Source organism: Hemitrygon akajei, chromosome 28, assembly GCF_048418815.1.
Source record: "Hemitrygon akajei chromosome 28, sHemAka1.3, whole genome shotgun sequence".
Taxonomy (NCBI): domain Eukaryota; kingdom Metazoa; phylum Chordata; class Chondrichthyes; order Myliobatiformes; family Dasyatidae; genus Hemitrygon; species Hemitrygon akajei.
The window spans coordinates 18304965-18321244 of record NC_133151.1 but is presented as its reverse complement, the minus strand read 5'-3'; the positions used below and the strand labels follow the sequence as shown (position 1 = coordinate 18321244).

Below are 16280 nucleotides of genomic sequence, written 5' to 3'. Positions count from 1 at the left end.
TGTGAAGATGCCACGTCCCGGACGGTGGGGATCTTTAACGATGGACGTCGCCCTCCTGAGGCAGTCACTCCTGTAGCTATGACCGACGGCGGGGAGGAGAGTGCCTGTGAGATATCGAGCTGAGTCCGCTCCGCTCTGCGGCCTTTTGCCTCCCTGAATTCGAATTGCCGATTCGGGACCATGATGCAGTCAGTCGGGATACTTCCAGCCGTACGTTTGCTAGTGTTCGGTGACAAACTAAAGCTCCTTAACCTCCTAAAGGAAGGAAAAGTGGAGAACCCTCCCCTCGCTCAAATGCCGCGCCATCACCAGGCAAGACCAGCCTGGGGGCATGGACTCCGAAACTAAATTAACTGTGGGCTGTTTACGCAGGAATTTGGTAGATTTTGCTGTGGCTTAGAAAGAATCTCGATTTATTGTAGAATCACCCCTCCCTCTCCTGTCCCTTCAACCCTTCATCCCTCCCCTTCCCATCCCCTCAATCTCTCTCTCTCCCATTGAGCCCCCTCTACCTCTCCCCCTCTCTCTCCCCCTCTCTCTCCCCCTCTCTCTCCCCCCTCTCTCTCCCCCCTCTCTCTCCCCCCTCTCTCTCCCCCCTCTCTCTCCCCCTCTCTCTCCCCCTCTCTCTCCTCCCCTCTCTCTCCCCCCCCTTCTCCTCTCCCCCCCTTCTCTCTCCCCCCCTTCTCTCTCCCCCCTTCTCTCTCCCCCCTTCTCTCTCCCCCCTTCTCTCTCCCCCCCTTCTCTCTCCCCCCCTTCTCTCTCTATTTGTCTGTCTTTCTTGCTGGCTACTATTTTTCACTCCCCCCCCACTTCATCCCCCCCTCCCAACTAGCGATCTTCAAGCGTGGGATTGAGTTTAGGAGCCGAGAGGTAATGTTGCAGCTATATTGGACCCTGGTCAGACCCCACTTGGAGTACTGTGCTCAGTTCTGGTCGCCTCACTACAGGAAGGATGTGGAAGCCATAGAAAGGGTGCAGAGGAGATTTATAAGGATGGTGCCTCGATTGGGGAGCATGCTTTATGAGAATAGGTTGAGTGAACTCGGCCTTTTCTCCTTGGAGTGACGGAGGATGAGAGGTGACGTGATAGAGGTGTACAAGATGATGAGAGGCATTGATCGTGTGGATAGTCAGAGGCTTTTCCCCAGGGCTGAAATGGCTAACACGAGGGGGCACAGTTTTAAGGTGCTGGGGAGTAGGTACAGAGGAGACGTCAGGGGTTAAGTTTTTTACTCAGAGAGTGGTCAGTGCGTGGAATGGGCTGCCGGCGACAGTGGTGGAGGCGGATACAATAGGGTCTTTGAAGAGACTCCTGGACAGGTACATGGAGCTTAGAAAAATAGAGGGCTGTGGGTAACCATAGGTAATTACTCAGGTAAGGACATGTTTGGCACAACTTTGTGGGCTGAAGGGCCTGTATTGTGCTGTAGGTTTTCTATGTTCTTTGTCTCCCCCCCCCCCCCCGCACCTTCCCCATCTCTCTCTCTCTCTGTCTCACCCCCCTCCCTCCTTCTCACATGTGCATACATCTGGTTAAGTTATTGCAGTGAAGTTGGCAGGGCTCTTTGGGGCAGTTGCCATTTTGGCAGTGAAGTTTTCCGAGGCCTGTGCTGGCCACACTGTTCACTCCTGTTTACCACATTCCTACACACTGCCTTCATCGGTTAGACCCCACACCTCAACCTTGCAGTCACTTAATACCTTCACGATGCTAGTTACCGCTCTTAAAATTCATCTCGGCTCTATCACCAGATCGCTTGTTGTTTTTTAAACAAAGATTCAATCACAATCCAGTCATCAACATCAAGGGAATGAGTCATTGGAGAAATTTTCATTAAACCTGAAATGTAAACAAGATGTCACAAGGAATTTATTGGAGTGAGGCAGGAGCCATATTGTTGTTTATTATTTAGAAATACAGAGCAGAACAGGCCCTTCCCGCCCAGAAACCCACCCGTTTAACCCCAGCCTAATCAGAGGACAATTTACACTGACCTACTAACCCATACGTCTTTGGACTGTGGGAGGAAACCGAAGCTTCGGGAGCAAATTCACGCGCACACAGGAAGGAACGTGAAAACTTGCTTGCGGAGGACGCCGGATTTGAACTCTGAACTCCGCCACGATACGCTCGTGGTTCTGTGCGTTCGCTGCCTGGCTTGAAACTCAGTGGGCACCAGTTAAAGAGAAAGATTAGCTTTATTTGTCAATGTGAGCATGTTTTACCTCAGGGTCACCAACCTTTTTTGCACCGCAGACCAGTTTGATATTAACAATATTCTTGTGGACCGGCCAACGGGGGGTGGGGGGTGTTAATCACGACTGGAATATAGGTGATAAGTCACTTATAAATGACTAATACACTCAATTTCATTTCTAAAAGGGTTTATCTAACAAATTCAATATTAAACACACAGCGCATATTTTCCTCGTATGAACATATAAAATCATTGCAACACCAGTGAGAGGACAGGGTAAGGGCTGGAGGTCCCCGTACCGGGGCCGCGGCGGTCACAGTCCAGAGAGAGCGATCAGCCGAGCAAGGAGTGCAACAGGGCGCGTGCCCGCCCCCCCCCCCCCCCCCCGTAGGTAGGTAGGATCTATCAGCCAACAAAAGTTTGGCTCGAGGGATGACTTTCAGTAGATCGCAGCGAAGTAGCTGCTCTGCTACTTACGAAACTGTTGGGCTTGAAATTCTGCCCTGTGTTCGTTTAGGAAGAGAGACAACCAACACCGGAATATTACAAAACTTGGGTTTATTGCAGAATTCGTAACTGGCACAGCGAATCGACGGAGTCGCTGGAGAAGGCGCGTTCCGACCTCCCCTTACAATCTGCTCTTATTTATATCCCTTTTCCCCCCAGCACAACCCCCCGCTACATATTAGGTAATATCGGGCACTTGTGTCCATCTTATTGGCCCGATGCCATACACGCACGAGTTACCTGTTTCTTTTGTTTACTGAATCGCGTGACACTAGTAGTTTCGGTGTAGCGGAATCCCCAGTTTCGCTTCCCCCCTCCCTCGCATTACGTGAGCCACTCCTGACCTGTAATGGCAGTCTCGAATTAACCCTAACATTAACCCTAACACTCCCTCCCTTGGCCTCCCAGAGGCCACACCCTTTACAAGCTTTTCCGCGGCTGCCGGGATCAGGCAGGGAGGTGAGCGTCCCCCGGCACTCTTTGGCGTGTCCTCCCTATTTGTTTATCCTGATTTGTCCGACCTAGGGTCACAAAATATGGGTAGGGGTTCCCTAAACATCCGCAATTTTTACAAGTAGCATGCAACATTTCAGAAAACTTATTCAAGAACAAATTCACAATCCCCCCCTTGCCATGGTCCATTTCAGTCCGTGTCCTCCCATAGCGCGTCCGCTTTCCGAGAGGGCTGTGTCCTGGTACGCCGGTGGAGGTCCATCCTTTCCGGTCAAGGCTCGATTCATAGTCCCGCAACAACAACCACACGTAATAAAGATAGCAATTGAAATAGACAGTCCTAGAGCCGACTGTCCCAGAAACGCTCCCCACTTGCCAGAGGTCTTATTTAGCCAGTAGAAAATGATGCCAGTTATTGTCCCCCTCCCTTCTTACCTTTTAATGCCCTGTTGGAGACCTCGGTGACAGGGTATGGACCATGCCACCGTTTTCCGTTCCAGGTGAGCTTCCCCGGGCCTCGGAGGAACACTTCCACTCCTACCTTGATGGTGTCCGACCCCTGCGGCTGCTCACTGTTAGTTTATTGAACTCGCACAGTTATCAATTTTACCATATTTCTAAAAACTCTCATATACTCTGTTACTCAACACACAAATGTCTGAGTTTCGGTAACTCAAAATTGAAGTGCTCCATGGCTCCCTAGTACACAGAGAGGATCAAATGTGGGACAGTCGCCTTTCAAAACCTGACCTTCGCGTGGGAGATTTCTCCTCTTAACAACCAGTCTAAGGTAGGCGCCGTCAGTATCCCTGTGTACTACAGTGTACCGCGACACTTTTCTCTTCTCCTCCTCACTCCTGAGACTTTTATGCCCTTCGTGGGCGGCGGGTACCCTCACTCAGAAGACTTTTCCACGGGCGGAGGATCTTCCTAAAAACAGATAAGAGTTAGTACTTACCAGTCACGATTCTGCACCGGGAATGATCTCTCCCAGGGTAATTTGGGGTTCGTGAGGATCCGTCAGCAGACAAGATCTAACTCAGTGATTTAACTATCTAGTGGAAGTCTTCGATATAACAGGCACTTCCTGACCTTAGTCGAGCTTGCGGCCGCAAGTTGTCTGCTGTTGGACCCGCCAGCCTGTGTTGTCTCTCCCTCCCCACGTCGGGGTCACCAAATGTTGGGCTTGAAATTCTGCCCTGTGTTTGTTTAGGAAGAGAGACAACCAACACCGGAATATTACAAAACTTGGGTTTATTGCAGAATTCGTAACTGGCACAGCGAATCGACGGAGTCGCTGGAGAAGGCGTGTTCCGACCTCCCCTTACAATCTGCTCTTATTTATATCCCTTTTCCCCCCAGCACAACCCCCCGCTACATATTAGGTAATATCGGGCACTTGTGTCCATCTTATTGGCCCGATGCCATACACGCACGAGTTACCTGTTTCTTTTGTTTACTGAATCGCGTGACACTAGTAGTTTCGGTGTAGCGGAGTCCCCAGTTTCGCTTCCCCCCTCCCTCGCATTACGTGAGCCACTCCTGACCTGTAATGGCAGTCTCGAATTAACCCTAACATTAACCCTAACAAAACCCTGAGCCCGAATTAGGTCGTCTGTGAATATTTTAGCACCGGGTTCCCCATGAACATTTGGGACGGCGCCCATCTGTCTGCGCTCCAGGCCAGCAGCAACGGCACTACTCGCCGGACGCCCGAGGCGGCTGGTTACCCGAGGCCAACCAGTGATCCCTGGCGCGAGGGTATCACTGCGTTTAGGCGACTGATGACCTCGTGCGTGTTCAAGTTCAACAGTGGGCGTGACGGTATGAGGAAAGGTGCAGCTGACTCGTATTGTACCATATTGGCAAATCATATCGTTTCCTCACAGCCTGATAGCGCATGCTTTGCGGCCCGGTACTGCTCCGCGGGCCCAGTAGTCAGGGACCACTGTTTTACCCGAGATTCAGGCCTTTACAGATAAACGATAGAATTTATGATCAGCTATCCATAAGCAAGGGCTGACATGTAACCAACGGGCAAATGAAGGCAAATTGCGCCGCGGTTAGCACGACGCGATTGCAGCTCGGGGCGTCGAATTTGGCGTTCCGGTCCGCCGTCCCTTGTGCCCTTGGGTGTCCTCCGGGTGCTCCGCTCTCCTCCCACAGAGCAAAGACCTACCGGTTAGTAAGTTGGTCGGTGTGAATTGTCCCCTGATTAGGCCGGGGTTGCCGGGCAGCGCAGCAGAAAGGCCTGTGGACACTGTATCTCATGAGTTTAAATAGAAGTTTAAAAAAGTTTTCCGAGGACAATATCCTTGTAAGTGAGTGTGTAGGCTGTGGAATCAGTTGAGAGTTGAGGTGTGTGAGCCACACTGGTTCAGGTTAATAACTTATTAACCTGATTATTAACTTATTAACATCTTGCTTAACGATGGTTGTCAGGTAATAACTTGACGAGAAGCCTCAGCATTTTTTGAAATTTGGACGTGATTGCGGGCGCAGGCTGTGGCCTTTCCTCGCCTGTCGCTGCTCAGTGTTCGTACGAAATCGCCAGTGTTGTCGTGACTCCTCCCCTCAGTCGGCAAAATGAAGCGAGTGGGAAGGTAACGAGAGGATAATAGCAAGCAGGCGCAGAACGTGACGAGGGGTCGGGTCGCTGCCAGTTCTAGCCTGCCTGTGCGAATCTTTAGAATCGATTGTGTTATTAGTAACTAGCACTCGCAAAGCTCGTGGGCTTCTCTGCAGGCCTGCTAAAGCGTCCACCGTCCCATCGACGTCCCATGATGCTATTGTGCGAGGGTGGGAACGGATGTCAGATCCAGGATCGGCGAGTCCGGAGTCGTATCAAGGAAAACCCAAAATCGGAATCTTCAAGCGTTGGAACGCGGAGAACAACAGGGGAGATGCCGCAAACACTGCAGGCTTTCACCAACCAGGCACTGTGGGGAGAACTCCGACCGGGAATCGGTAGAGATGCAAATACGGGAGCAGAAGTGGAGGTGGGTCGGCCACACCTCGGGGAAGCTGACCAACAACGTCACCGGGCAGGCATTAGAAGGAGCAAGGGGGGGCAGGGGAGGGGCGTCCAAAGAGCGCGTGGAGATTTGTCGAGTCTGTTAGACGATGGGGGCAGCCCTGGTTCCCCCCTCGAGAAACTGGCTCCATATGAAGGACAGTTGAGGTGGGAGGTCATCGATGGCCTGGGCTCCACCGGGAGCTTAAGGCCCAGGAGAAGACGAAGAAGTGGGGAGGGGGAAGAACTTGCAGAGAGGATTGTAAAAAGATAAATAATCAGTGGAATGATTCTTGCAATTAGAACATTGTTAGGACGTAGAATATTACAGCACAGTACAGGCCCTTCGGCCCACGATGTTGTGCCAAGCTTTTAACCCTCTCCATGATCAATCTAACACTTCCGTCCTTCATACCCCTCCATTTTTTACCAAATAAGAGCTTAGGTGAGGGACTGGTCGGGGCCACACTTGGAGTATTGTGAGCAGTCTTGGGCCCCTCAGCTAAGCGCCGGCATTGGAGAGGGTTCGGAGGAGGATCACCAGAAAGGTCCTGGGAATGAAGGGCTTCACGTGGTAGCGTAGTGGTTAGCACAACGGTTTACAGTCCCGGCGACCCGGGTTCAATTCCTGCTGCTGCCCGGGGAGTTTATCCACTCTCCCCGTGATGACATGGGTGCTGTTCGGTACGGTCATAGAGAACACAGAAACAGGCCCTTCGGCCCATCTAGTCCATGCCAAATCCATTTAAATTGCAACTATGGACCCAGCACCGATCCCTGTGGCACTCCGCTAGTCACAGGCCTCCAGTCAGAGAGGCAACCCTCTACTCCCACTCTCTGTCTCCTCCCACAAAGCCAACGTCTAATCCAATTTACTACCTCACCCCGAATGCCGAGCGACTCAGAGTGGGAGTCATGTGGGACCTGGACAAATGCCTTGCTGACGTCCATGTAGACAACATCCACTGCCTTGCCTTCATCCACTTTCCTGGTACCTTCCCTGAAAGACTCTAGGTTCTTGCTCATTGTAGGCTGATCGGACATTGTAAGTTGTCCTGTGAGTAGGCTACGATTAAATCAGGGGATTGGGACAGCACGGCTGGAAGGGCCCGTTTAATACACACATTCAGAAATTCCAGGAATGAAAGGGTTAACGTACCAGGAGCATTTGATGGCTCTGGGCCTGTACTCACTGGAGATTAGAAGAATGAGGGGATGGGATCTCATTGAAACCAATCGAATATTGAATATTGAAAGATGTGGAGAGGATGTTTCCTATAGTGGGGGAGTCTAGGACCAGAGGGCACATATAGAGTGGATGTGGAGAGGATGTTTCCTATAGTGGGGAGTCTAGGACCAGAGGACACAGACAGAGTGGATGTGGAGAGGATGTTTCCTGTAGTGGGGGAGTCTAGGATCAGAGGACACAGACAGAGTGGATGTGGAGAGGATGTTTCCTATAGTGGGGGAGTCTAGGACCAGAGGACACAGATAGAGTGAATGTGGAGAGGATGTTTCCTGTAGTGGGGGAGTCTAGGACCAGAGGACACAGACAGAGTGGATGTGGAGAGGATGTTTCCTGTAGTGGGGGAGTCTAGGACCAGAGGACACAGACAGAGTGGATGTGGAGAGGATGTTTCCTATAGTGGGGGAGTCTAGGACCAGAGGACACAGACAGAGTGGATGTGGAGAGGATGTTTCCTATAGTGGGGGAGTCTCAGACCGGAGGGCACAGATAGAGTGGATGTGGAGAGGATGTTTCCAATAGTGGGGGAGTCTAGGACCAGAGGACACAGATAGAGTGGATGTGGAGAGGATGTTTCCTATAGTGGGGGGGGTCTAGGACCAGAGGACACAGATAGAGTGGATGTGGAGAGGATGTTTCCAATAGTGGGGGAGTCTAGGACCAGAGGACACAGACAGAGTGGATGTGCAGAGGATGTTTCCTATAGTGGGGGAGTCTAGGACCAGAGGACACAGATAGAGTGGATGTAGAGAGGATGTTTCCTATAGTGGGGGAGTCTGGGACCAGAGGACACAGACAGAGTGGATGTAGAGAGGATGTTTCCTATAGTGGGGGAGTCTGGGACCAGAGGGCACAGATAGAGTGGATGTGGAGAGGATGTTTCCTATAGTGGGGGAGTCTGGGACCAGAGGGCACAGATAGAGTGGATGTGGAAAGGGTGTTTCCTATAGTGGGGGAGTCTAGGACCAGAGGACACAGATAGAGTGGATGTGGAGAGGATGTTTCCTATAGTGGGGGAGTCTGGGACCAGAGGGCACAGATAGAGTGGATGTGGAAAGGGTGTTTCCTATAGTGGGGGAGTCTAGGACCAGAGGACACAGATAGAGTGGATGTGGAGAGGATGTTTCCTATAGTGGGAGAGTCTAGGACCAGAGGGCACAGATAGAGTGGATGTGGAGAGGATGTTTCCTATAGTGGGGGAGTCTGGGACCAGAGGACACAGATAGAGTGGATGTAGAGAGGATGTTTCCTATAGTGGGGGAGTCTGGGACCAGAGGACACAGATAGAGTGGATGTAGAGAGGATGTTTCCTATAGTGGGGGAGTCTGGGACCAGAGGACACAGACAGAGTGGATGTAGAGAGGATGTTTCCTATAGTGGGGGAGTCTGGGACCAGAGGGCACAGACAGAGTGGATGTAGAGAGGATGTTTCCTATAGTGGGGGAGTCTGGGACCAGAGGGCACAGACAGAGTGGATGTGGAGAGGATGTTTCCTATAGTGGGGGAGTCTGGGACCAGAGGACACAGATAGAGTGGATGTGGAGAGGATGTTTCCTATAGTGGGGGAGTCTGGGACCAGAGGACACAGATAGAGTGGATGTGGAGAGGATGTTTCCTACAGTGGGGGAGTCTAGGACCAGAGGACACAGATAGAGTGGATGTGGAGAGGATGTTTCCTGTAGTGGGGGAGTCTAGGACCAGAGGACACAGATAGAGTGGATGTGGAGAGGATGTTTCCTACAGTGGGGGAGTCTAGGACCAGAGGACACAGACAGAGTGGATGTGGAGAGGATGTTTCCTACAGTGGGGGAGTCTAGGACCAGAGGACACAGACAGAGTGGATGTGGAGAGGATGTTTCCTACAGTGGGGGAGTCTAGGACCAGAGGACACAGACAGAGTGGATGTGGAGAGGATGTTTCCTACAGTGGGGGAGTCTAGGACCAGAGGACACAGACAGAGTGGATGTGGAGAGGATGTTTCCTATAGTGGGGGAGTCTAGGACCAGAGGACACAGATAGAGTGGATGTAGAGAGGATGTTTCCTATAGTGGGGGAGTCTAGGACCAGAGGGCACAGATAGAGTGGATGTGGAGAGGATGTTTCCTATAGTGGGGGAGTCTAGGACCAGAGGGCACAGATAGAGTGGATGTGGAGAGGATGTTTCCTACAGTGGGGGAGTCTAGGACCAGAGGGCACAGATAGAGTGGATGTGGAGAGGATGTTTCCTACAGTGGGGGAGTCTAGGACCAGAGGACACAGATAGAGTGGATGTGGAGAGGATGTTTCCTATAGTGGGGGGAGTCTAGGACCAGAGGGACACAGATAGAGTGGATGTGGAGAGGATGTTTCCTACAGTGGGGGAGTCTAGGACCAGAGGACACAGATAGAGTGGATGTGGAGAGGATGTTTCCTACAGTGGGGGAGTCTAGGACCAGAGGGACACAGATAGAGTGGATGTGGAGAGGATGTTTCCTACAGTGGGGGAGTCTAGGACCAGAGGGACACAGATAGAGTGGATGTGGAGAGGATGTTTCCTACAGTGGGGGAGTCTAGGACCAGAGGACACAGATAGAGTGGATGTGGAGAGGATGTTTCCTATAGTGGGGGAGTCTAGGACCAGAGGGCACAGATAGAGTGGATGTGGAGAGGATGTTTCCTATAGTGGGGGAGTCTAGGACCAGAGGGCACAGATAGAGTGGATGTGGAGAGGATGTTTCCTGTAGTGGGGGAGTCTAGGACCAGAGGACATGGCCTCAGAATAGGACGTCCCTTTAGAACAAAGAGGAGGAATTTCTTTACCAGAGGATGGTGAAACTGGAATTCATTGCCACAGACGGCTGTGGAGGCCGAGTCACTGGGTATATTGAAAGCGGAGATTGATAGGTTCTTCATTAGTAACAGTGCCAGAGGTTACCGGGAGGAGATAAGGTAATGGGGTTGAGAGGGACAATAAATCATAATGGAATGGCAGGGAAGACACGATGGCCCAATTCTGCTCTTATATCTTATAGTCTTAAATGTCCTTAATGTATCTGTCTCTACCACCACCTCTGGCAGGGCGTTCCACAAACTCACCACTCTGTGTTTTTTAAAAAAAAAACACACATACCTCTAGCAACCCCCTTATACTTTCCTCCCAAAACCTTAGAATTATGTCCTCTTGTGTAAACGTTGTGAAAGATGACATGCAGTCTGCGATTTGCGTTCCAGGAAGACTCCGTTGAACCTGAAGCTTTTTAAATCCGAGGTTCGTTCGGGAGTCAGGAGGGAGGCACAGATCCTGGTGCTTCTCAATCGCTTTATTGAGCGCTAATAGAACAAAGGAAACTGAGGAACGGGCAGTGTTCAAGGTCCAGTAAGTGAAGGGGAGAGAGATGGTCAGCTCTTCTTGTACTCCATAGATAAGAGATGTCCCATTCGAATTTGCAGATAAGACTCAACCAATCAGATAGCCTTTCATTATTATTATTATTATTATTATTATTATTGCTTTATTGTCACCAAACAATTGATACTAGAGCGTACAATCATCACAGCGATATTTGATTCTGCGCTTCGCGCTCCCTGGAGTACAAATCGATAGTAAATATAATAAAATTTTAAATTAAAAATCATAAGTAGAAAATAAAAAAGGGAAAGTGAGGTAGTGCAAGTCAGGTCCGGATATTTGGAAGGTACAGCCCAGATCCGGGTCAGGATCCGTTCAGCAGTCTTATCACGGTTGGAAAGAAGCTGTTCCCGAATCTGGCCGTACGAGTCTTCAAGCTCCTGAACCTTCTCCCGGAGGGAAGAGGGACAGAAACTGTGTTCGCTGGGTGGCTCGAGTCCTTGATTATCCTGGCAGCACTGCTCCGACAGCGTGCGGTGTAAAGTGAGTCCAAGGACGGAAGATTGGTTTGTGTGATGTGCTGGGCTGTGCTCACGATCTTCTGCAGCTCCCATTCAAATAACTCGGCACCTAAAAAACTTCCAGAGCTTTCCAGAACGTTACAAAGAACTGCGACTGCTAGGGGACATGTTGAACAACTGCATGTACAGACTGTGACCACTAGGGGGCACACTGAACAAATGCTTGTACACACTGAGCAGCTGCTTATACAGACTGTGACCACTGGGGGGAGACACTGAACAGCTGCATATACAGACTGTGACCACTGGGGGGAGACACTGAACAGCTGCATATACAGACTGTGACCACTAGGGGAGACACTGAACAACTGCATATACAGACTGTGACCACTAGGGGCACATTGAACAGCTGCATATACAGACTGTGACCACTAGGGGCGACACTGAACAACTGCATATACAGACTGTGACCACTAGGGGCGACACTGAACAGCTGCATATACAGACTGTGACCACTAGGGGAGACACTGAACAACTGCATATACAGACTGTGACCACTAGGGGAGACACTGAACAGCTGCATATACAGACTGTGACCACTAGGGGTGACACTGAACAACTGCAAATACAGACTGTGACCACTAGGTGGGGGGGAGAGAGACACTGAACAACTGCATATACAGACTGTGACCACTGGGGGTGACACTGAACAGCTGCATATACAGACTGTGACCACTAGGGGAGACACTGAACAACTGCATATACAGACTGTGACCACTGGGGGTGACACTGAACAGCTGCGTGTACACAATGTGACCACTAGGAATCATACTAAACAGGTAATTAATTGCTGGGCTGCAAAAAGAATTAACAGTTATACAGTCTATTCCAACACCCTCCATTCCTCTTTATGGTGAGACAGCAAGTAAGGGGTGGAAATCGTTGCGTGAGAGCCATCCTCTATGTGCTGGCTGACCTCCCGGACTGTGATTGTAGAGAGGCAGCCGTTTTGCTAAGTCCATAAGACATAGGAGCAGAATTAGACCATTCAGCCCATTGAGTCTGCTCCTCTATTCCATCATGGCTGATTTTTTTTTAATCCCTCTCAACCATACTGCTACTTTCTCTCCATAACCTTTGATGCCCTTACTAATCAAGGGCCTATCGACCTCCGCTGTAATTACACCAGGTGACCTGACCTCCGCAGCCATGAATTTTGAGCAGCGGCAATCAGCGGTCGGAAGCTTGAGAAGACATAGCCCCCCCCCCGGGTTCACCGATGGAGTACATGAGGCATCGATTCGCGGCAGTTTGTTGTTTTGAGTAGTGGCCAACCAGCGATCGGGATTGTTCGGCAAGGAAGGGACGAGCAGGAGCAGGGTTTGTTGGAGCGGGCAGTGTTAGAATGGAGATTTTGAGGCTTTAGCTCCTCGGCTTCAGTGGGGGAAGGTGAAAAGGCTGCAGGTAGATTTTTTATCCCAGTATATTTATTGTTTTCCTTCATTATATTTGCTCAGTTGGAACAGTAGAAATGCAGGATAGTTGAAGGCTCCTCGTGCGGGTTATGGGAAGGCCGGGAGATCTGCGGTGACCCTGACAACTACAACTGTGAGAAGTGCATCCAGCTGCAGCATCTAACAATCCATGTCAAGGAGCTGGAGCTGGGACTGGATGAACTCTGCATGATACCCTAGTGCTGCACAGGGGTGGGGTTTTGAACTGGAGTGTCAGACCGAATGTAGAGAGGTTGTGGAGACAGACATTGGTAAGGCAAAGTCAGGAATCAAAAGGTTGAGCCGACAGTCCACGGGATTTACAGGAACAGATCTGTGTAGAGAGATCGCAGACTGTTTGCAAGAAACACAAGGTGATTTTAATTTTCCACATATTGACTGGGACTCCCATTCAAGGACTAGATAGGATAGAGTTTGTCAAATGTGTTCAGGAGAGTTCCCTTCATCAGCACGTAAAAGTCCCAGTGAGAGAGTGTGCGATACTGGATCTCCTATTAGGGAATGAGACGGGGCAGGGGACAGAAGTTCATGTAAAGGGAATGTTTTGCATCCAGTGACCACAATGCCATTAGTTTCAAAGTAAATATGCAAAGGGAGAGGCGTGGTCCACGGGAGAAAGGCCAATTTTGATGGTATCAGGAAGGATCTGGCAAGCCTGGATTGGGATGGGCTGTTTTCTGCCAAAGGTGTGCTTGATACAAAATTCAGAGAATGCGAAGCTTGTATGTGCCTGCCTGAATTTAAAACAACAAGGATGACAGGTTTAAGGATCCTCTGTTTTGGATAGTCATATGGGTGATAGAAAAATGGAGCCCTATGTAGGAGAGACGGTTAGATTGATGTGGGAGTAGGTCGGAAGGTCGATACAACTTTGTGGGCCAAAGGGCCTGTACTGTGCCAAGCAGCATAACTCACAACAGCAGTAGCAGAGCGATCAGCCAAGTTGAGTACGACGTCCTTCCAAAGGGTAACTCTGGGACACCAGTGCACAGGCAACTTTTCCTTTCTGAATTTCTCCGACCCGGACTGGGGTGCCCTGTCCTGCGGATTGGAGGCGTGTGTGTTGGGAGGGTGGGAAAGGGGGCTTTCTTTTGCCGCTGTTGTCTTGTTCCGCTGAGCTGCCGCCTGTGTTCTGTTGGACAGCTTGGCAATGCCACGTTGGCACTGGAATGTGTGGGTGACGTTTGGAGGCTGCCCACCCCACACATCCTTGTCTGTGTGGTGTGTGTCAGTTAACGCAAGCGACACATTTCACAGTATGTCGTGATATAAAATTAATCGATCAATTTGTACATTTATAGGCCCAGCGCATAACAAGCAGGCCTATTTAACCCTTGGCCTAATCAATTTACAATGATTAATTGACCTACTAACCAGTGTGCCTTTGGACTGTGGGAGGAAACCAGGGCACCCGGAGGAAACCCACGTGGTCACGGGGAGAACGTGCAAACTCCTCACAGGCGGCGTTGGGAACTGAACTCCGAACTCTGACGCCCGTGGGCTGGAATAACATCGCGCTGACCGCTATGCTACCGTGGCGCCCCACACGTGATATTTTTTTTTAAAGATCTGCATCTGAAATTAAATTCAGTTGTGATCATTGACCCTCTTCAACCAATATTAATACAGATTCCTTGTGAGGAATCTTTGGCCGTGTCTAGCGAGCTTGAGGCAAGGTTCAGGTAGGTTTATTATCACTGATGTACGTCGTGATGTATGTTGTTTTGCAGCAGCACAGTGCAAGGCATTAAAAAATTACAAAGTCACAATAAAATATACAACATAAAAATTTAAAGGGCTGAAGAAGGAATCTTGTCATGAAAATCGTGGTAGCGATAAGGCCGTGACATTAATAATTAATGTAAGTTACAATAATGAATATTGAAAAATAAATAACGAGTGCAGAATGAGATCAAAATACTGAGGTTGTGTTCATGGTCCGCTCAGAAATCTGATGGCGGAAGGGAAGAAGCTGTTCCTGAGTCATTTGAGTGTCTCTCTTCTCTTCAGGGCTCGACGTGTTGACAGCGACTCTTCTGCACATCACTGTTGTAACGGGTGGTTATTTGAGTTACTGTCACCTTCCTGTCAGTTTGAACCAGTCCGGCCAATCTCCTCCGACCTCTCTCACGAACAAGGCGTTTTCACCCACAGAACCGCCGCCCACCGAGTGTTTTTTTCCGCTCTCCGCACCATTCTCTGTAAGCTCCAGAGCAGGGGCTCCCACCCTCTTTTATGCCGTGGACCCCTTCAGTTAACCGAGGGGTCCGTGGACCCCAGATCGGGAACGCCGGCTCGAGAAACTGTTGTCGCAGGAGACCAGCAGCCTCTGAGATACCCAGACCGCCCCATCTGGCACCAACGGTCAGAGTCACTCAGATCCCCCATTTTCCCCCCATTCCGATATTTGATCTGAACAACAGCTGAACCTCTTGACCGTGTTGGCATACATTGAGTCGCTGCCGCGTGATTGGCTGGTTAGATATTTGCATTGACGAGCGGGTGTACCTACTCATTTAATTCCTCCTTAAGTGATACCAGCAGTTCACTTCCTCCTTCATGGTGCCTTATTTTGTTTTCAACAGCCCCAGGATTTCCCCTTCTGCGCCCAACGGCACTGGCCTTTCATCATCATCCTCCCAAAGTCTCACTAACCGGTTCCTCGGCTTTCCCTGTTGCCACATCGGAACCATCGGTATTTCTCAACAGCGGTAGATTTCTCTAGCTTGCTCCACTGAAGCAGGTTCGCGGTTTGGCAGGGCCGCCATTGCGTAATCCAGCCGCGCGGAGCTGTGAACGCTGGCCCTTCACACCCCTATAAACTGCATGGACTCTCTGCGTATCCTTTTTTCACTGGGAAAGCAGCTAGCATGATTAAGGACAACTCCCACTCTATTCCCCCCTCCCCCCCCCCCCCCACCTCCCATCTATGGAGAGGCATAAGCAATTGACGTCTTGGGCCGAGACACAAGGAAAGTAAACGGGGGAGGACAGAAGTAGGTTTTTCAGAGGAGAAGAGCAACTCTGTGCGCACAACACGTCGAACCGTGAAGTGGACGGGCTACAGCAGCGGAAGACCGCACCGGTTTCCGTCCCCTGTACCTAATAAAGTGGCCACCGGGTGTGCTCTGCCAGAACTTGGAAGGTTTTAGGTTTAGTTTCAAGATGCTGACACCAAATGTTTATTGAGCTGGAATTTCCATGGTCGCTGGCAGCAATTCAGTGCGGTTTCTCTGTGGTCTTGGGAGTGCGGGGTGTCTGGATCAGTGACTCATTATCTCTCTCTAAATTGTGCATGTTTCCGTCCTCAGTTCCGTCGGCGGCTCGGACCGATTCACCAGAATCCTCAGGCACATCCTGACTCAGAGAAGGTGAGAAGGTCAGCGCCTCGGTGTAAGGATCGGGAGCCCCCCTCGCCGTCCACTGCCCCGACGAGGCCACTCTCCGGCCGGAGGGGCAACACCTGATATTCCACCTGGGTAGCCTCCAACCCGATGGCA

At 50.6% G+C, this 16280-nt stretch overlaps 1 protein-coding gene across 2 annotated transcripts in view; it reads left to right on the top strand.

The window, feature by feature from the left end:
• The window catches only part of pola2 (polymerase (DNA directed), alpha 2), a 105799-nt gene that overhangs the window by 81027 nt on the left and 8492 nt on the right, over positions 1-16280 (top strand). For both annotated transcript variants that reach the window (XM_073031436.1, XM_073031434.1), the window contains one exon: positions 16092-16151. In XM_073031436.1, coding sequence (XP_072887537.1) covers positions 16092-16151 — 60 coding nt within the window. The remainder of the gene's footprint in view (positions 1-16091; positions 16152-16280) is intronic.